The 19,069-nt window shown below is 45.6% G+C and overlaps 1 protein-coding gene across 1 annotated transcript in view; it reads right to left on the bottom strand.

Annotated features, from left to right (window-relative positions):
* TRIM29 (tripartite motif containing 29) overlaps positions 1-18,400 on the bottom strand; it is a 23,740-nt gene extending 5,340 nt beyond the window's left edge. Inside the window, exons 1-6 of the mRNA XM_009895153.1 lie at positions 17,543-18,400; positions 9,785-9,880; positions 8,312-8,545; positions 7,775-7,973; positions 3,762-3,845; positions 226-285 (exon numbers count right to left, since the gene is read on the bottom strand). Of these exons, the coding sequence (XP_009893455.1) occupies positions 226-285; positions 3,762-3,845; positions 7,775-7,973; positions 8,312-8,545; positions 9,785-9,880; positions 17,543-18,400 (1,531 nt within the window). The remainder of the gene's footprint in view (positions 1-225; positions 286-3,761; positions 3,846-7,774; positions 7,974-8,311; positions 8,546-9,784; positions 9,881-17,542) is intronic.
* Positions 18,401-19,069: the final 669 nt, after the last annotated feature.

The following is a 19,069-nucleotide window of genomic DNA, read 5'->3' as shown; positions in this document are numbered from 1 at the left end:
AGGAATGCCTTTCCCTCCTATATACATAGCACTTAGAGGAGCGAGACCCTGATTTTGGGTGTATGCAGATGGTGCTGATAACCCAGTTATCAGATGGTTCTGTGAGACAGTGATTGACAGGTGACAGGAGAGCTGAGAGGGGAAGCAGAAAAGGTTGGTTAGCCAGCTAGAAAGCTGTGGCACGGGGGTTAGATCCTTTCAAACTGGAGTCAGAATTACCCGTACCAAGTGTTTCCTCAGTCGCTTGGAAGGAGGAAAATTCCCATGATCGTGGGTTGAAACTGGCTGTAAAACAAGAGCATCCAGTTCAGCAGTCGGCTCCTGATGAGCTGGCTCAAAGGCCTGTGCCTGGCATTGCTCTATGAAACAGTCCCCACCAATTTGGAAGCAGCCCCAAACCAGAAATCTGAGTCCAGGGTGTAGAGGAGAGCCTTTTTTCTCTGGGTTCTAGGGAATGGTGAATAGACTTTTCATTTAGAGAGCAAAGCGCTCTCACTGCCACAGAGCTGTCTTTAGCTGCATTAAATTGCCAGCTCAGGTTTGTCTACTCAACATGACTATACTGCAAAGAGACCTGCAGGCAGAGCTTTGGATTTAGAGCTCAAGAGACACAAGTAGAGGAACATTTCTTGCTCAAGCACACGTTGCCTCAGCCACTGACAGGCATGTGCTCCAGGGTTTCACTAGGACATCGTGCTGCGATGCAGACTAGTGCTGTTGTACCCCTTTTCTGAGACACTGGACTCCCAGAAGAGCGAGAGAGAGATGAATACTTTGAGCTGTTATGCTGCCATCCTGTGGACTGCTTTTCTGTTTAAGCGGTGTTCCTATTTAAGCAGTTATCTCTCCCTGTCTGTGTGCCTGAGACACTTCTACTCTTCGTTCAAAGACTTCCAAAGGCACAAGGTGATCTTTCCAACCTCCTCCTGGCTTTGGCCAAACTGTTTGCAACATCAGGAGAAGAAAGCTCAGTGGAAGAGGACAGAAAGGAGTGGCGAGCAGTTGAACAGACTGTTCCTCTATATTTTAGGCAGTGTTTGAGACCTTTTGTGTCTCCTTTCTGACTCATTATGTCATCCCTGAAGGCAGATGCTCTGTAATACTGTCTTTAATGACAAGAGCAGTGGAAGGCTCCTTGAATTTAAGCAGGGCTTAAAAACCTATAGGTTCAGCTCAAATTCAAGTAGTTTCTTAGTATAGGCCACTGCAATTAGCGCAGAGCACTGCTTGGGTAGTATTCCTCAGTGCAGCAAACAGACTTGCCGCTGTGGCCTCAGGCAGGATTTGCAGTGATCCAACCTAGCGAGAAAAAGGGTGCGTTACAAAACTATCATGAGATATTCAAGGATTCTGCGCGTATTATGCAATGCAAAGGTTGGTCCTCTTTTTTTTCCCCTCTCATTTTATGGAATTCCTTAGAAAAGATGCAACTGGAGACAGCGTTGGACTTCTACATGACACACTAATAGAGCATAGAAAGCTCCAGAGAGTTAAATGATTATGGGTGTACTGCATTATTCATCAGATGATCCTTTGCTAGCCAGCACACAAGCGAAGTGGGTCATGTCTCCTGTTTTGCCTACTGATTCATTCTGTTCCCAAAGTCCCCGTCAGTGTGGTTTCAGCAGCTCGTTCCTTTCTATCAGAGTGTTCCCATAAGGGATCATGCTTGAGCCCCCATGCTGGTGGAGAATCCAGTGTGGCTCAATCCCCATTTCAGCAGAGACTGTGTGTGCAATCATGTGCTTAGTTTTTTTGGACAAACTAACTTTGTTGGTAGAAAATATAGAATGAGTAGCTTTGGAAGGCAACATGTCTGTGCACTCAGGAAAATATAGATGTGTAGGTGGAACCAACGCTCCCCCAGTATTTGTATATTCAGAAGTCCCTTGCAGGAAGCGGCAGGCCACTGAACTGCAAGCTGCTGTACAACCCTCACACCACTCTGTAGCTGACTGCATCCAGCAAGTGTCCCCACTGGCTCCAATAAACAGCACTAAATAAGAAATCCTGTATCTAGCAGTCCCTGCTGATCCCTCCTGTCTCTTAGCACATCCTTCAGGAGGTTGGGATGCTGGATCCCAGCTGGAAACCAGGCAGCACCTGCTCCCAGCTCTCAGCTCTCTGTTCCTCCAGAGAGGAGTAGAGGGAAGTCCAGGCACTATGGTCCAGAGCAGCGAGCAGCCAGTCTACACAATGCCATCGCACTGCCGCAAATGGCTTTTCCCTTCCTTTTGCCATGTCCAGTTTCAGCCCTGCCCCAGACACACATGGGAGCAGTGATGGCTGAATGGCATTGTCTGCTGTGTTCCTCCCATCACAGCCCCGCCACACTCTACAATGCACATGGGACCATTTCCACCTGAACCCAAAGCCCCACGTTTTGTGTAGAGATGTGTTCATCCCGTGCAATTTTAGAACTAACTTTCAACCACCCCTTCAGGTTGAAAATGGTTTTGGATGCAGGGCTGAGACTGTGGTCTCTCCCCAGCACTGGCAGCTCCACTTAGCAGAACATGTGTTTCCGTGACAGCACGGCGCCTGTAAATCCCTGAAGTGGCTGGGGCAGAACGGCAGCTCTAACAATCCGGGCGGTGTTTGGAGATGGGCTCCGTGCAAAGCGAACCCACCGCTGGCAAAATGCTCCTCTGCAGCCTCTGATGAAGAGGCTGCCCCCTAACTTAGGGGCTTGCCGGAGAGAGTCCTGTTTGAGGCTGGTGGACGCTGAACTGGGAATGTCGCTTCTGCCCCTGGTATCTGCTCCGCAGGGCGTCCTCACCCCTGTGGCACCAGGCAGGGCTGAAGCGAGCTGCCAGGCGTGGGCTGATAACAGAGGAGAAGGGCAAAGTGGAAATCCAGACAAAGGGCTCAGTGTTGGGATCTGGGTTATCCCCATGAAACCCTATCGACAGAGCAGGCAACATCGCACTTCAAATACGCCTTCAGGGGAGTGCCACTGCTAATTGCTGGCATATCCCTCTCCCTGCCCGCCATCTGGCTTTGCAGAACAGCAGCTGTAAACACCTGGCAAACCCAGGCAGGGCCTTGCTCTCTAGGGACCAGAGGAAATTTGGTTACTTACTTTGTGCTACCCTTTCTGCTCTTTTATTTTTACAGGCATTGCCTTGCCCAGGCTTTTAGCACTCTCTTCTCTGCTCTGGAGGTCCTGACACTAATTTAGAAAGACAACTGCCATTGTACAACTGAACACGGTGAAAACATTCATTCACTCCAAAGGCTCATCCTGTAGAGTTCATGTTGTCAGTATCAGAGCTCAGAAAGGAACCCCAGACTTCTGCTTTCTTAGGACATATTCCTCACTTCTTATACTCTTTCACTGCTGGGAAAAAGTATGTTTTCTGGTGAAAGTAGAATCCTAATGCAGGGCAAGCCTAGCGTAACTTTCACAGATAGCACAGTGGGATAAGCTTCTCATGGAGAATAACACTGATTTCAACCAGTAACACATGTTAAAACTCCCTCGTATTCACAATCTACACTCTTTGAAAGAGTTCAGTTGCTCCAGCTCTCCTCCATGGAGTTGAGAACATTTGCTGCCTTGTGTGATATGAAAAGGCAAAAATTTCTCAGAGCTCTGTAGGCTGGAGAGAAGACCTGGCATAAACAAATGCAAAGGGACTGATCTTGTCCAGGGGACAGCAGGAAATATGAGGGAAAGTAGATCTGGGGACAAATCATTAATGAAGTTCCTTTCCTATGCTGTGTTTGAAGGAAACCAAACCACCATTAGGGTGCTGTACCTTTGGGAGACAGGAACATGGAAAATCTCTTCAAGTTGTCGGGCTGGTTCCACTCATAGTTGTTCATCATGTACCGGTGGTCACCTGGAGAAGGACAGCAGGGCATGAACTGGAGGAGGCAGTTGAGTGGCTTTGAGAGGGACAGGAGGAGGAACCAAGGGGGTAACAGACTGGAATTGCTTCCTCAAGTGCTGCAGAGGAGATGGTTCTGCCCTTTGAAAACAAGTTCTGCTGTTTTTGTCATTTCTCTGCAGGACTCTGGCTGGGGGGTAAAGCAATGTTGTAGCTGCCCAGAGATTCAGCCTGGGATAAAAGAGAAAGCTCTCTCGGAGGTGTAGCACAACTCAAGCATTCGGCCATTCAGTAGATATGCTATCTCCTAAAGATCCTTAGGGAAAGTTGAGGGTTTGAGACATTTTCTTACCAAAATACTGCTGTGTGGCTAAAAATATATCCCACTTCAAAAGCCGTGGTTTAGGTTTGGCTTCTTTTGTGTGTTTAACCTGTGCACAGAGCTGGCTTTCAACCAGCAGATCTTGAACTGCAAGTATTACAAAGCTCAAGAAGATCAGTCTTGGGAGGGCTCAGTGGGTTGGTTTGTTCAATTTCTAAAGAAAGATGCTAAACCTGAGTTGCAAACAGCTCTAGTTTCCTGGGCTCTTGGACAAGGGCGTTTGGTTCAGGCTTTGTGCAAAGTGGATGAAACCTACCAGCTGATGCTCTGTCAGTACAGTTGCTCATAAAAATACTTTCTCTTAAGGCCTCAAGTGTTGTATAAACCTATTGCTCCCTGCAAGGGGGCAAATTTGGTTCCCTTGTTTAAATAGTTCCATTCTTTGATTCTTAGTCACTGAACAAACTTTTATGTTATTTCTCCAATTTATTTCTGTTATTTAAACTCCCTGGATACTCTCTGATTATTTGTCTCCTTGCCACACTACTAAGTGGGTACCTGTTATGACAACTAAAAGAAAGTGGATTCCCCTTGGAGTCTGCTATTATGCAGGTTTCATTCCATTAATATAATATTTCTTCCTGGGAAGTTTTTTACACTAGACGATCGAGCCAGTTGCAAATGAATTTGTTGCAATGACTCAGGGGGAGCCTGAGTTAATTAAATCCATTAAGTAATTGTGGAGTTATTTCCTTGCAGTCACTAGATGCAGAGTGCTGTCCTCTTTCAAGTGTAACTGTGGTTTGAAAAATGGAGAGCTCTGAAGTTTCTGAGACTCACCTTAAATAACATTTCCCAACTGAGTGGATACCACTGTTCTTCTCATTAGGCAGACTCCAAGCTGTGTCCATTAACTCCCTGGCAAAGTTTCTGAGAGTGCCCAGGTTTCTGGCAGTAGGTAATTGTTGCCCTGCTCAGAAATGTTTTGGCACTTGAATCCCATGGATTTCAAGTACCATTGAGGACTTCTGGCATCAGTAACATGGAGGAGACGCTAATTAAAAGTGATCAAGTGATCAAGAAGTAGTCAGGCTTTATCCAGAGCTATAAGAACTGAACATATGCATGCTTTTGTTGGGTTGTACAAACAGCCAAGTAAAATGGATTTGCTTCAGGATTGGCAAAAAACAGCTCAGCAGATGGAAGGTAACTTCCTAAATAACTTGCACGCGAAGTGCTTTTACACTACTCGGCTAGTTTTCAGAAGTGCTGTGAGTAGTCAGGCATCCAAAACCCCTTTGCCATTATGCAATCAGAGTTTGGAAATTCTGCAAATCTCCAGGTGAACAAAGAAGAAGAAAGAAAAATGTACAAAAGTGATTGTTGGATCTGAGCTCTCTGTCATCTACTTGTATTAAGTTACAGCCAAATTTCTCAGCAAACCTTAGCACATGGAGTGTTGAGAATCTGACCAGGTACACTACAGTGTTAAACGTTGTAAGACAAGTAATGCTCAATTTCTGGTATTATTTTAAGGGTAGGGAGAGCGTAAAAATCTGGCTCTAGCTATGTATGGTGAGCACTTTGAATGAGACTCTTGACTTTTCTGAAAGGTTGGTTCTCTGTACCAGAAGTATCTGGTCATGTTTAATGGAGAATGATGGTGCTAGATAAACACTAATGAACTGCTTGCAGTGCAGGCTCCTTGGAGCCAGGGACTTACTCTTTTTCTCCATAACGTAGGAAGGCAGCGGGCTGTCACTTGATGAATACTAGAGATTCTCATTACAGACCTAAATGTTCTCTGGTCCCATGTCACTTTTGTTCTTACTGCTCTGGATTGTGAGTGCCAGACAGGCTGATTCACAAAACCCAGGCTCTGAAAAATATTAGCATGTTGCCCAATAACTGAACCCGTGTTGTTCTGACCTCTATGTATTTTTGCAATGGGCTGCTTTTTGTCTGCATTTTTGGTTTTGGGGTTGGGTTTTTTTGGTTGTTTCTTCCCCTCCTCCTTTATCATATCATCTTGTAATGGGGATCTGTCTTTTCTGGAAGGAAGTTGGAGTGATTTGCATAGCAGTTGCTAAGGAAAAAAGGTGGTATATTAATACAGGAGGAATGTCTCGTGAGTACTGTGAATTTGAATGAAATAACAGTGACCTTGCAGATTTGCGGCAGAGTTCCTCAGCTGCTTGTGTTGTATGAACTGGACTTGAGATTATTCCTGCATCTTTTCAAGTTACACGTCCTCCTGGACAGCAGGGTGTAATTTATCCTCATGTTACCTATCCAGCTTCTTTTGTTCTGGTACCTTTATTGTTCTGGTATCTGAGGTTCCACAATTATTAATAGATTATATCCTTATAGCAGCCTGGTAAGATAACAATTAATTCCGATCCCTATTATTCTTAGTGCAAGAGGTCATTTCATGGGATTAAGTAACTTGCCCAAGGTTACAAAGGCTGTTTGTGGGACAGCTGGGAAGTGAACCTCGGTTGTGGAGTCCCATTCTCGTGCCCTGTCCTGATCTGACATGAGAGCTTGATGCAAGACAAGTCCTTTCTGTAGAACTAATTAGGACACACAGAAAGTAAGTGTGTTCTAAAATTTAGAAGATTCCTCGCAGTGCTGTGGTATTGACCATGACCTCTCTGTTCACCTAAGAAAGATCACCTGTCCTTAAATGCCACTGAAGTGTGGGGACCATTTGGCACTGCATTTTCCTTGAACACCCTGGCTCAGGGCAGGTGGGAATCAAACCTCTCCCTAGTGGAACATGCAGAGAAGTATGCATGGTTATGCAGAGGGGTTATGCAGAGAGGGTTATGTCAGTTCAAGTCATAGCTTAACCTGAACACCAAAATGGAGACCTTTTTACTTGGAAAATCTGTTATTAGATTTTCAGTGACAGGTGCTCGCAGGATATTTTACGTTCCAGCCAGGCAAGCAGTGGTTGAAATGGGCTGTTGTAAAATAGTATGTCATACCAGCACAGCAAATGTGCTACCTGAGCTGTACAAACAGGCTAATGACAGGATTTCAAAGTTGCCATACTGGGGTGGCTACGTTCACATTTCTACCACTGCCTTCTCAATTCACCTAGTGAGCCACTGAGTTGCCTTAGTACATCTGTGCAGTCTTCCACGTAGAAACTGTCGTGCTAAACTTGCAGGGGCTTGTTGGAGCCTGGCACAAGGCAGAATGTCCCTGCTGGCCCCACACAGGAGGGAAGAGTCACTGTTCTTGACCCCAAGAGAAGTGTCGCTCTGAAGTCCCACGTGGGACTTCATTAATTGGTTGAATCGATTAAACACTGCAAAGCTGTAACACCAAACAGCGCTCAGGAAAGTGAGGCTAGTTTGGACCCCTGGCTCCCCTACACACGAGATACTTTAAATCCCTTGCAGTTCCACTGGCTCCATCCCCACATAGGTCTGGTAGCATAGTTCTGATATTCCAGAATGAATTCAGCTACAGGTAGTGTTTCTCCCACTCTCCTTAGGTCCTTGCTTACTTTGTCCTCTGTGAGAGCACGCTCATCACAGTTCACCTCCTCTGTCTCCAAGCTAGGCTTTGCCCAGGGAGGGAGGGGAGGGGCAGATCTCAGATACTCTACCATTCTCCATGTGGTTCCTCTCTATGAAGTTGCGGCCAAGGTCGGCCTTGCAGATCTTCTCCACGTGCCTCATGCAGACATTTAGGAGGTCATCTCTGAGGAGTCCCATAGATGGACTCATGCTCTCCCCTTCAAGCAACACACTGTATGTTGGGAGAGATGGAGGGGGGACATAATTCCGCATCAAAGCCCCAAACTCCTGCCAAAAAGAAGGGAGAAGAGGTTACTGAGGAACATGAGACAGGGGCTAGATCCTGGGGAACTGGCTAATGTTAGGCTCCAAATAGTATGAAGTGCAAAGGAGAACAGTGAAGATGGAGGGGGCAGACAAATGTTCTGCCTGTGAGGTGTAGCCATCTACAAAAAAAACAGGCGTTACCATTCTTCACCCACTAGAGCAAAGACATCTTCAAATTTGAGGGTTGGTTCCTGCCATACTTTTGCATTGCACTGGAGAAGATTAACACACCTTACTCCAACTTGGGATTTGTCCTGTCCTCTTGGGAAAAAATGAAAGGAATACAAGATCTCGGTTACCTGCAGGAAGAGCACAGAGTCACTGATCTGGTGGATCTGCTCCCTGTTCTCCTTGTCCTCCCGCAGAAGCTTTGCCCTCTCTTCCAGCTCATCCACAATTTCTTTCACGTTCTCTGATGCAATCTTTTCCCTCTGGTCCAGGGCAGCCTTCACTTCATCCCTCTGCCTCTCAAGGTCACGGATCAGCTCTTTGAAATGCTGGTCCACCGTGGCTTTCTCGTTGGTGGTGTAGTTCTGCGGAGGGAACGGGCAGAGAGAGAATGCAGCAGGAAAGACGCAAGAGAAATAAAATATTAAACTTCTCAGGGAACCACTTTCTAATAGAGGGATAGAGAGGGGGATATGTCCAAGCATTCTTAGCATTTAGACTGTGACTGTGGAGACTTTAGGTACGTAAGTATGAGCATCAGAAAGTTGTGCCAAGCGAAGTAATACTTGTTCTTGCAATAATTGTGTGTCTGTAATCTACAGGGCATGCCGTCGTCTTGATTATAAGAGCATATCTTTTATTTCAATTCATGAACTGCACTCTAAGGTGGTACTTAAAAACACTGTTTCACCATCCAAATCATGGTTCTGCCTCCTCAAGAATTTGAGGACCAAATTCCCATCATTTCAAAGGATGAAAGGTGCTGAAACACTTTTTACAAACCTGACCCCTAGCTCCCTCTGAAATATTCCTCAGAAGGACTGTGGATGTAACTATATTCAGAATTAAAATTTCTAGGTCAGATTTCCAATAATAATAATAATAGTAGTAATAATAATAATAAAGCAGACAAAAGCAGAACTGGCAAGCCAATGTGTGAGTACCACATAAAAGGGAGAAGAATGGCTTTGCCTATTAATATTATGCAAATTTTCTGGGGTGTCTCCAAATAGTGTTTTCACTGGTCTATTCAGCGTATAAATGAAAAAAAAAACACAACACTATTACTATATTCTAACACTTAGCGTGGTGGAAGAATTATAAAGAAGCCCTGTATCAGTATGGAAATAAGCTGTTCAATTATAAACAAGATATTTGTTGGTGTAACTGCATCTGTTCCTGCTGCCTTATCTCTGTTTGGGCAATCCAGAGCCCTTCTGGAGTTTATTTTTGTGTGTGTGGTCTAGCAGAAAAAAAAAAGGAGCACACCTTTGTTTCCGAATCAGCCCTGGCTACTGGTGGTTGAAGAACTGTAAGGGACCCAAAGCAGGGAGGTGCCTTGGATCATTTTGTAACAAGGCTGTGCTGCCTTTTCTTGATCTCCCGCGGGGTGTGTTGCAAGATGACTTCAGTAGGAGTTGTTGTTTCCAATATTTGGCATGAGTGAGTTTTGGAGAGTGATGAGATAGAGACTGGGTAAGGAATGGAGTGAGTAAGAGAAATTGAGGTAAGGAGGAGAGGGATGTGAGAGAGTGGAAAAGAAAGGAAAGTGACAAGTACAGGAGAAACAGAGAAGTGAACTTAAAAGACTATCCCATACGCACCTTGATACGGTCCCTCTCCTTCTGCCACTTATCCATTTCATCTTCTACCTCAATGATCTTCAGCTGCAGTTGCTCTTTCTGCAGTGAAAGCTCAGCCTGTGAGAAGAGAGGAGTCTCATGAACCGGGGCTGAGGGTGGCCTACTTCAAAGAGGCGCTGTGCTTCCACTTATGCATTTGGCCCTGAACACTAATAGCTGGGAGGTACAGGTTCCTGGCACTGCTTGAAATGGAGATCATGTGCTGACACTGGACAAGATCCCAGAGCTTCTGGCTGGGTCAAGAGATTCAGCTCCCTCAGCAAAGACTGCAGCAGAAGCACCCACCTACTAGGCTACTGTCATGGTGCCGCTTTTAATCACATTAGAGTCATTAGCTGGAGCGGGAAGAGGCCTGTTTCAAAATTCAGCTGTGTATGCAGTGAAGGGCCCATCCCAGGGTGTGCCTCTGCAGCAATAACAGTTTTCATGTAATTACGGAATGACGTTTGACGAGTGTTGCAACAAGAGGACGATGCCTCCGGCAGGAATTCTGTTTAGACAGGATTGTGGATTAATTTGCTATGAATTGAGAGCTTTCATGTTATGATGAAGCTGGGGAATGCTTGGAAAAAATAAAAAACACAAAAGGAGGTGTAGTCAACCATGCTTGGCTTAGATCAGCAATTTCACTGGGATTCATTTGCATTTCGTTTTGCACTGGCTTCCCAGAGAAGCTCAGACCAGACAATTGCATGCAAGGCAGTCCATATACCTGGAGCCTGCAGAGGGCCGAGCAGCCATGCACTGGTGTGCCACGCCGGTTGGTGTGCATGCCGTGTCTCTGGAGCAGACCAGGACCTGGCTGGTTAGTAATGCCTTGCGCCGTTAACTCTTGGTAACCCCTCCCTCGGTCATTCATATTCACCACGTCCCTGCCCAACAGATCATGACAAAGCCTTTGTTTACGCATTTCAAGATCTTTCTCTGTTTCATGTGTATACACGTTGGTCACAGCACAACTACAACTACAGGCAATCTGGCTATGGGACACATCCCCAGAGCTGTTTAGGAACTATGCAGTTGGCAGAAATTACCTGTATTCCACAACTGAGCTATGTCGCGTTACCAAAGTTCTGAAAACTCGCTGTTCATGTGGGATCCTTTGGCAAATGGTTGTATTACCCAAATGCACTTACATTTAGGCCAACGGTTAGAGGCAGGGGAGATGAGGGACAGATAAATCCACTCCTGCAGCAGCTGAGACAGTGAGGTCTCACTGCTGGTAAAACACAAAGTGTAGTTCCCACTGCTTTGCCACCCATCCAAGAACATAATACAACATGAAAACCCGGGTCGTCTTTTCTGATCATAGTTGCCCTTTGGCTGGGAGTGTAGAAATTTTCAATTCTCCATTCAAGGAATAGAAAACAGCGTCACACGATGAAGAGCTGGCAACAGGCTGTCAACCAGCTCAGACCAAGGAAATCAGCCCAAGAGGGCTCTTGTCTTGGTGCCAGTCACCGTAGTGTCTGAACATCCTCTTGAGCTTGAACCAAGCACAGCTGCATCTGAGAGCCATTGACTCTAGCTGTTCCAATTTAGAAAACCTCTATTTATAGAGGGAAAACAATTTAATTATTGTTTTATTGACTTATAAAACAGGGGGAACAAAAAAGGAAAAAGTACTTAAAGGTATCTTAATGCCAGCAGAGCTGCCGCCTCACTTTGTCATTGTAATTGTCCTTGTTTTGTTGAGAGTTAGGAGGGTAGTGGCCCTCTAAATATTATCCATACACCCTGACAGCCTTCAGTAGTCAACTGAATGCTGTCATGAGCTGAAGCTCACATTCTACAGGGGTTCAGAGCAGACATGGATTTGTGGTACAGGTTCATCAGGGAACCATAAGGATATCAAGATGAGAAAATTCGCTCTAATACTGATCAAGAGAGTAAAGGCATGAGGTTGGTCCTACAGTTTTCACATTTTCAAGACAGAGACTTGGAGAAATGCATGCTTTTTTCCATTCTCACGTGCACTGTGAAATGTCCTGTGCATAAAGACACAAAGGTGTGCAACCATCTTTGCACAGCAGGGAAACACAATGAGATAAAAGGATTTTAGATCCAGATATTCATTGCACTGCAGTACCCAATGTGAGAAATTACACCATAATGCAAGTTGTTTCCGTGAGCCGCAGAGCTACGTCCAGATGGCATTAATTGTTAGTAAAGTAAAAAGCACATCTCCTGAGCAATGGGAGGTCTTGTTTCCCTCCTCATCCCTAAGTATCAGGAGGTACTTATCACAAGAATGTGAGTGAAATCATACAGAGAAGGAGTGGAGGGATTTTTTTGAGGAGAGCAGACCTTTCACAGCCACGTAAACACTCCCAAACAGTAGGGATTTGAAAAGAAAAGTGACAGGAAAAAAATTCAGGTGATGACTCAAAAATGGTTATAACAATATTATACTTTTATAGTACTTCTTAATTAAGATGCGTCTCAAAGGAATTTTGCAAACTATTCCTTGCTCAAAAGCGATAGCTAACTCCTAACAGCTTATTGTAGTTCTAATATCCCTTCACCCAGAAAGGTAGTTTGGGTGCCTCTGGGATGGGATGTAACAACTATTTAAGAGCAGACCCACACTACAATTTAGAATGAGAATTATGATTTGCAAATGGAAATTACAGAGATAGTTCCAATAGCCGGAATGCAAATACCACAGTCATGCAGGTTCGGCTTGGGTTAAGACACCCATAGTGAGGGCAAAAGGAAACACTACTACAGACACAGGCAAGTGCAAGGGAGGTGAAGGGCGGCGTTTCATTGCATGATAGTGCAAACACTACAACTAGTCTTACCATAGAAAAAAATGTTAAAAAGAGGTCCAGGGAGACTACGGAATAGTACAACAATTGGTGGCATGGGCACAAGGAGGCAGATTCAGTAGGGGTGCTCTGAAGGTGGACCACAACGAAAGGGGTTCAGCAAAGGAGATTTCATGCTGTTTTTAAGGCCCTGTTTGGTCTGGGACTGGCTGGAAGCTTCTTTAGCGTCCGCATGTATGCAGTGTTACATTTACAGTAGGGTGGTTACAGGTACTAGGGACAGTCAAGTTCTCAGCTTCAGTGCCTCTGAAGAAACTTCTCTCCAAGCTTTCTTCACATTTCTCAGATTTTCCAAGGTCAACAATCCCTTATGTGATGGACAACCCAGAACAAATCCACTGGGTGAGACCTGAGGTTCAGAAAGTCCTAGTGAAAGATAATATAGCCGCTCCACCCATTGCGGGGGGAGTCCCTACAGCACAGAAATAATAATAGCAAAGAAGATCTAGGAAATACAGGTTTAGACCATTCGGTTTGACTACCGTAAGTTGAGAAATGCTGGCATTGAGAGTCTTTGAGCTAAGATAGGATCCCCTGTTAGACTCTAAGTTAATTAGGACAGTCAAAAGAGGCCTAAGTGAAAGTTCAGAGCGTAGACCTAAACATCCACAACTGAACCCAGCCCTTGTGCTGTAAAGGACCTAGAGATGTGAGATTATGAGTGTTGCATCATGATGCAACTCATTTTTGCAAGGCAGCAATACAAGCATCATCATGTCTTAATGCTCTGGGAACCCAGTCCCTGAATCAGGGAACACCCCTGTGTCACCAGCCTGGGAGAGCTATGCTAATTACCTGCCAGCAACAACCAAATGCAATAATGAAGCTAGAGATAGAGTTTATAAACTTGTTGTCCCAGTACAGGGCCTGTATTGGAAATGACATGGCCGAGAAATCAGAAAATTGTTTGAGACCTTATTTCTGCTGCTTTTGCCATTACATTTTCTGTCTAGGCTTTTGTTAAGCAGAGGTGTGGGTGTCAGTGGGCTACAATCAATCTCTGCAGACACTGCCAGCTTCCTGCAAAAATGCCAGTAGTCACTGCACGAGCTGAGGCCAGAAAAGGCTCTCTGCTTTGCACAGTTTCAAGAGAATTCCTTCCTTGCAAACTGGTGGATTTTCCCTGGGTTCTGCCCTTACTGTAGAGGCATTAATGCGGAATTGTGGGCAAACAGGCAAATCTACTCTAAATCATAGTTTGCAGCGGGTCGGCTGCCCCAGCCTTCCAGCTTAGGAAGAACGTCTTGCAGGTAAGTGCACCACCTCTGTGGAAAGAGCACCTATTTTAAGTGTTGGCCGCAGAACCACCACAACTAGTGTAGATAAGGTCTCACAGCCACATAGCGCCCTGACCTTCCATCAGTGGGAAAGGCCAAAAATCCGTCCACAGGCATGTTGATACACTCTTGTTTGCTCTCTATTCAGACAGTGAAAGCAACACAGAGAGGGCTCAGATGGAAATCCCTCTGTGTCCATCTCTGTGGACGGTTGACTTCAAAGCCTAGTTCAGACTCTGTGAAGTCTCCCCTTTTAAAAGTCGCTTTGTTGGAACGAGGAACACCCAGCTCCCGTTTGTGCACAGCAGTTCTCTGCTGCCTCTTTCAACCTGCTGTACAATGTGAACTTTTCTTTAAAGGTAAAGAATTAAAGAAAAAAATCAAAGTGCTTTTCACTAGAACTGACCTGACGTGCTGAGTACTAAGGCTGGCGCTGGATGGTAGCGCCAGGTTATTTACAGCTCTGACTGGCAGGCACATGTGAAGTTGTCTCATTTTGAGAACAGGCCTGTAAAACAGGTTTTGAATGAAGGATCCCCTTTCGAAATGCAGGATGCTGTCTGAAAAGGGGGGCTCTAGTTCCGCTGATAAATCAAGCTGGCCGGGGGGTTTTATTGAGTGTACAAGCAGCTATTGACAATTCTCCTTGTTAACCGTGTGTGGTTATTACCCAGCCTCGCAGACTTTTTCTTAGTTGTTTCTTGTACTGATTCTGGTGGGGATTTTTCCTTTAAATCTGTAGCAGGAAACTAATGCAAAGTGGATCTGGGGAAGGCATCAAAGGTTTGCTGGGTAAAATACGCAAATACCACTGGGTGGAAACTCAGAAAAAATGTCTCTGTCTTCCCTGCCAAGTTGTCTCTGTCTGACCCCCTGTGCCTTTCACTCTTGTCTGCTGAGCAGCGCACCAGGAGCAGGGGCATGACTGAGTCTCACCTCAGGCTCCTCAAAAGCGGAAGATGCTGCTGTGTTCTCCCTCTCTTCCGCAGACAGAGAGCTCTCGGGCTTTCCACTGCCTGCTCAAATGCTCTAACCAGTAGGTGTCTGTATACTGGCTTGTTTGCATTCCTCTGCTCTTAAGCTGTACTGTCTCTGTCTACGTTGTGGAGCAAGCAGCGTTACCTAATTCTACAGAAGGATCTTAAGCTCTCCCTTGCTTTCCTAACACTGAAATACAGCACCTCTCTTCCCTGCAGGCATATAGCAAAGATAAACAAGATAAACTCATGAAAGAGACTGTACCCTGCACTACTTCTGCAACACAAAAGGAACAGATGGACCTAAACTAAGCATATTACACCTTAGTATGTGACAGGTTTGTGCCCCCAAATTGCTGAGCACCCAGATTGACAGTCAGGCCAAAGTACATCACAACTTAGAACCCCCCTCCCCAGTTCTGCTGGAATCCTCTCCAAGTTTGGAGTTGCATTACATCCAAGAACTGGGAAATCCTTGCAGATAAACCAACTGTTACTTGACAGCCAGCACTGTGGGAAAGGGTCTGTCTGGATACAGCTGTATTCTGGTCACCAGTCCAGTGGCATAGTTAGCAAATTTGGAGGCAGTAAAGCTACCCTGGAGCTGCTTGTATGCCAAGCTGTGAAAACGGGGCAGGGATGGGGTTGACCTGATGTGGGGTTTTGCTTATTCTTTCCACAAAGGCCAGCAGCACCAGCCACACTTTGCCACTCTTCCAATTTGTGGTCATATTCCAGCTCAGCTGATTTGCAAGACTTGAAAAGAATAGGTGGTGCACACAAGGGACTTGGAAATGTTCGTTCCTCTTTGTGGTTCTTGCTAAGGCTCCACCAACGGTTAATAAATCAGGGCTAGGAATAAACATTTGTAAGCAACAGCTATTCTGTTAATTGTTTTTGTCTGAGTGAATACGCACTCAGGTTACAACATGATCAAAACTCGTTGTCAGGAGAAACTTGCACATGTGTATGATTCATATTGATAAAGCCCTAAATCCTTTAGGCTTAGCAGCAGCAGAAACAGCGCAGGGGACAGTACAGGAACTAAAGCATGGAGCTAACAAGAGTGGCACAAGGACTCTAAGAAAGAAATGAAACAATTTAAATCTTAGGTCAAGTCTTCTCTGCCCAGCTATGGTTGCCTCTAAAAGCCAGGTGTTCTAGGTCCATCCAACCACAAGAAGGTGGCTTTGGCCAGCTTTGGTTCCTGTTCACCTCTTTTCAGTTGAAATGGCTAAGAGGAATTGGACAAGCTGGCAGACACTAGACACAGCTTGATGAGAGTTAGGTATATGCCATGTTCAGAGCTGACATCAAAAACACAAGAACAAGCAATTTATGAAACAAACAGCAGGCTAGTGAGCCCTGCAGGAATGTCTAAGACATGCAAGAAACCTTGTCTGGTTTCAGCAAGGCTGCAAGTTGGAGATGACATTGCAAGAAAAGAGCAAACGTTTGCATAGGAAGACAGAAATAAGCTCTAGATAAGATCTTCATTCAGCCTTATCAGGTAAATCTTCCTAGCACATTAGAAAGAGTTAAAGTGTTCTTCCAAGTTAAGGGTAACTCAAGAATTTCCAACAGCGAGTATTTGTATTTGCCTGTTCACCACATCAGAGAGCTGGCCTGGGCTGTGCTTAAGACTGGGGTTTAGCAGACCTTAGTACCCTTCCAGTTTCTTCCATGGACTGTCTGCGTGACTGTAGCCAAATTGTTTTACGTTACCATTTCGTGGGTCTCCTTTCTGTAATCTCTCTCCTGTGCTGTCTGCCTAGATCAGAAGGTGTCTAGGCCAGGACATGCTCTTGCTATGGGGATGTACAGCACCAAACGTGGTGAGACCCTGATCTTGACTGGAGCTAGTGGAATAATCATACATCCACCCAGAAAGCAAACAGCGTAAGACTTTAAACAAACACAGGTGGAAGACTTTTCATTAGAGTGAGCACTGTTTCACATACCAGTCTCATCTGCTTAGATGTCTATCCTGTGAACCTATTGTAGTAACACTTCAGGGGAAATTATAATATTTTGTGTTTGCACCAGGATTTCTTCTTCACCAAAGCTTCAAAAGACTCTTCCCGTAGGTGGGGCTTGACACTATTATAGCCGTAACAGAATAGAAAAACAAAAAGCCATAATCTCACTCCAAGTAGCTGAGATGGCAATTTTCAGTAGTAACCTAGCAGCCACTGATCTGACTACCTGTATTCTGGAGGTCCTGAACTTGAGCAATGCCCCACCTTTCTGGCTGGGGATGACACTACACAAACGCTGTCAAAACTTGAGACAGTTTTCAAAAAACTTAGCATGTAGGGCTTTGATTCAGCTTCTGCTGAAAGTCAGTGGTGCAACCCCAAGTGTGGAAAACAGGTTCTCCCCCCCACTCCCCACAACCCAGTCTGCTACATGCCACCAGTGCTATGCTGCTGTAATCAGATGATCAATCCCATTGCAGCAGAGCCCGGGCAATATCAGTTCTCCTCTAAATGCTACCCATCCATGACCCCTGCACCCTAGACTTACATTGCAGACATGATTTTAGGAGAGACTGTAGGCTGGAGAGCAAAAGCTGGGGTGTAATTGTTAAGGTCCGTTGGAAAGATAGGGAACGTGCAATAAAAAGAGCATTACCTCTTTTCCCGCTTTCTCGATCTCCACTGTCACTGTGCTGTGGTTCTTGTGCTCCTGGAACATGCAGAGGTAGCAGATGCACATCTGGTCTGTCTGACAGAACAGCTCCATGGTCTTCCCATGCACAGGGCATTTTCTTGCTTCAAAGTCTCTGATGGGGTCCAGGAGCTGGTGGTCCCGGAAAGCTGCTCCCTCCAAATGGGGCTTGAGGTGCAGCTCACAGAAGGACGCCTGGCACACCAAGCAGGACTTCACAGCCTTTTGCTTGTTATCGATGCAGGAATCACACAGAACATCCTCGAGCTTCACCCTGGGCCGTGACCCAGCTGCTCTGTCAGGCTTGTTGAAGGTGGATCTTCTCAGGTCCCCTGTCTCCACCAGAGGGAGGGAAGTTTTTTTCAGGTCCCCCATCTGCCCCCCAGAGAACAATGACTTCCTCCCTTCCCCTTCGTTAGGCAGGAAGCTCTTTTTGGAATCCAAGGAGAAGAGGGACTTCCTGAGATCGCCTTTCTCTGCAAAGGAGAGGGGTGGTCTCCTCATGTCTCCTATCTGTCCACTGGCATATTGCATCTTCTTTGAATCTGCTGAATCCATGCTGAAGTAAGTCGATCTCTTTTCATCAGATGACTCTACAAACTGAATGATGGGCCTCTTCCAGTCGCTCCCAGAGAAGAGGGAGCTCTTGATTTGCCCTGTCTCTAAAGAAGGACCACCAGTGCCCTTCATGGGTTCCTTCTCACCTCCACCAGGGTTTGTGGTCTTCTTCACTTCTTCTTCTTTTTTGGGGGCAGATGGACTCTTCACATCCTCTGGCTTCCCGGTGGTACCATTTGTCCTTGCTGCACTCCCCGTTTCCATCGTCTAAACAGGGCGAATTGGCTTCACTGCTCAGTCTTTCCTCCAGTTCCTGTGTCTCAGCCCTCTCCAAAGCGGGTATGTCTGCCTGGTCCTTGTCTCGGCAAGGAATGACGGAATGCAGGAAAGTTTCTGCCCAAGTGACGCACCTGGAGCTCCTGCGAGGAGGAGGAGAACGCCTGGATTATGCTAGGTAGACGCAGGGAGAAAGAAAGAAACAGACGTTACCAGGGATCAGAAGCTACAGCTGTGCAGTTAATTATACAAGGCAGTCCACACCCAGGAACATTCTTGTCTAACCAGGTTTGGGAGGAAGGGCTGTTTATATACATAGAAATGTGGGGTTTTTTTTAAAAAAATCGTTTTCATTAAGATGTAGCAACCAGTTTGACCGCTTGTTTCAAAAATAATTTTGCTCATTGTTGCCAGGAGCTGAGGTTACCTCCTTGCAGAGATGGGCAGGGTCGGAGAGACCATGAGATGCCGAAGATGGGTTTGTTAACTGGGTCATACACATGCACAAAAATAATTATGGTTGTAATTAAAATGAACGCCCAGAATAAAGCATTCTTAATCTGGGTTCCCCTGAGGGCTTACTGTATTCAGTAGGACAGGGAGGGGAAATGTATGGATAATACTGGGTTTAAAAGACCCTATTATCTTTATTTTGAT

This window comes from Charadrius vociferus, unplaced genomic scaffold, assembly GCF_000708025.1.
Source record: "Charadrius vociferus isolate BGI_N301 unplaced genomic scaffold, ASM70802v2 scaffold751, whole genome shotgun sequence".
Lineage (NCBI taxonomy): Eukaryota > Metazoa > Chordata > Aves > Charadriiformes > Charadriidae > Charadrius > Charadrius vociferus.
This window is presented reverse-complemented; position numbering and strand designations above follow the sequence as displayed.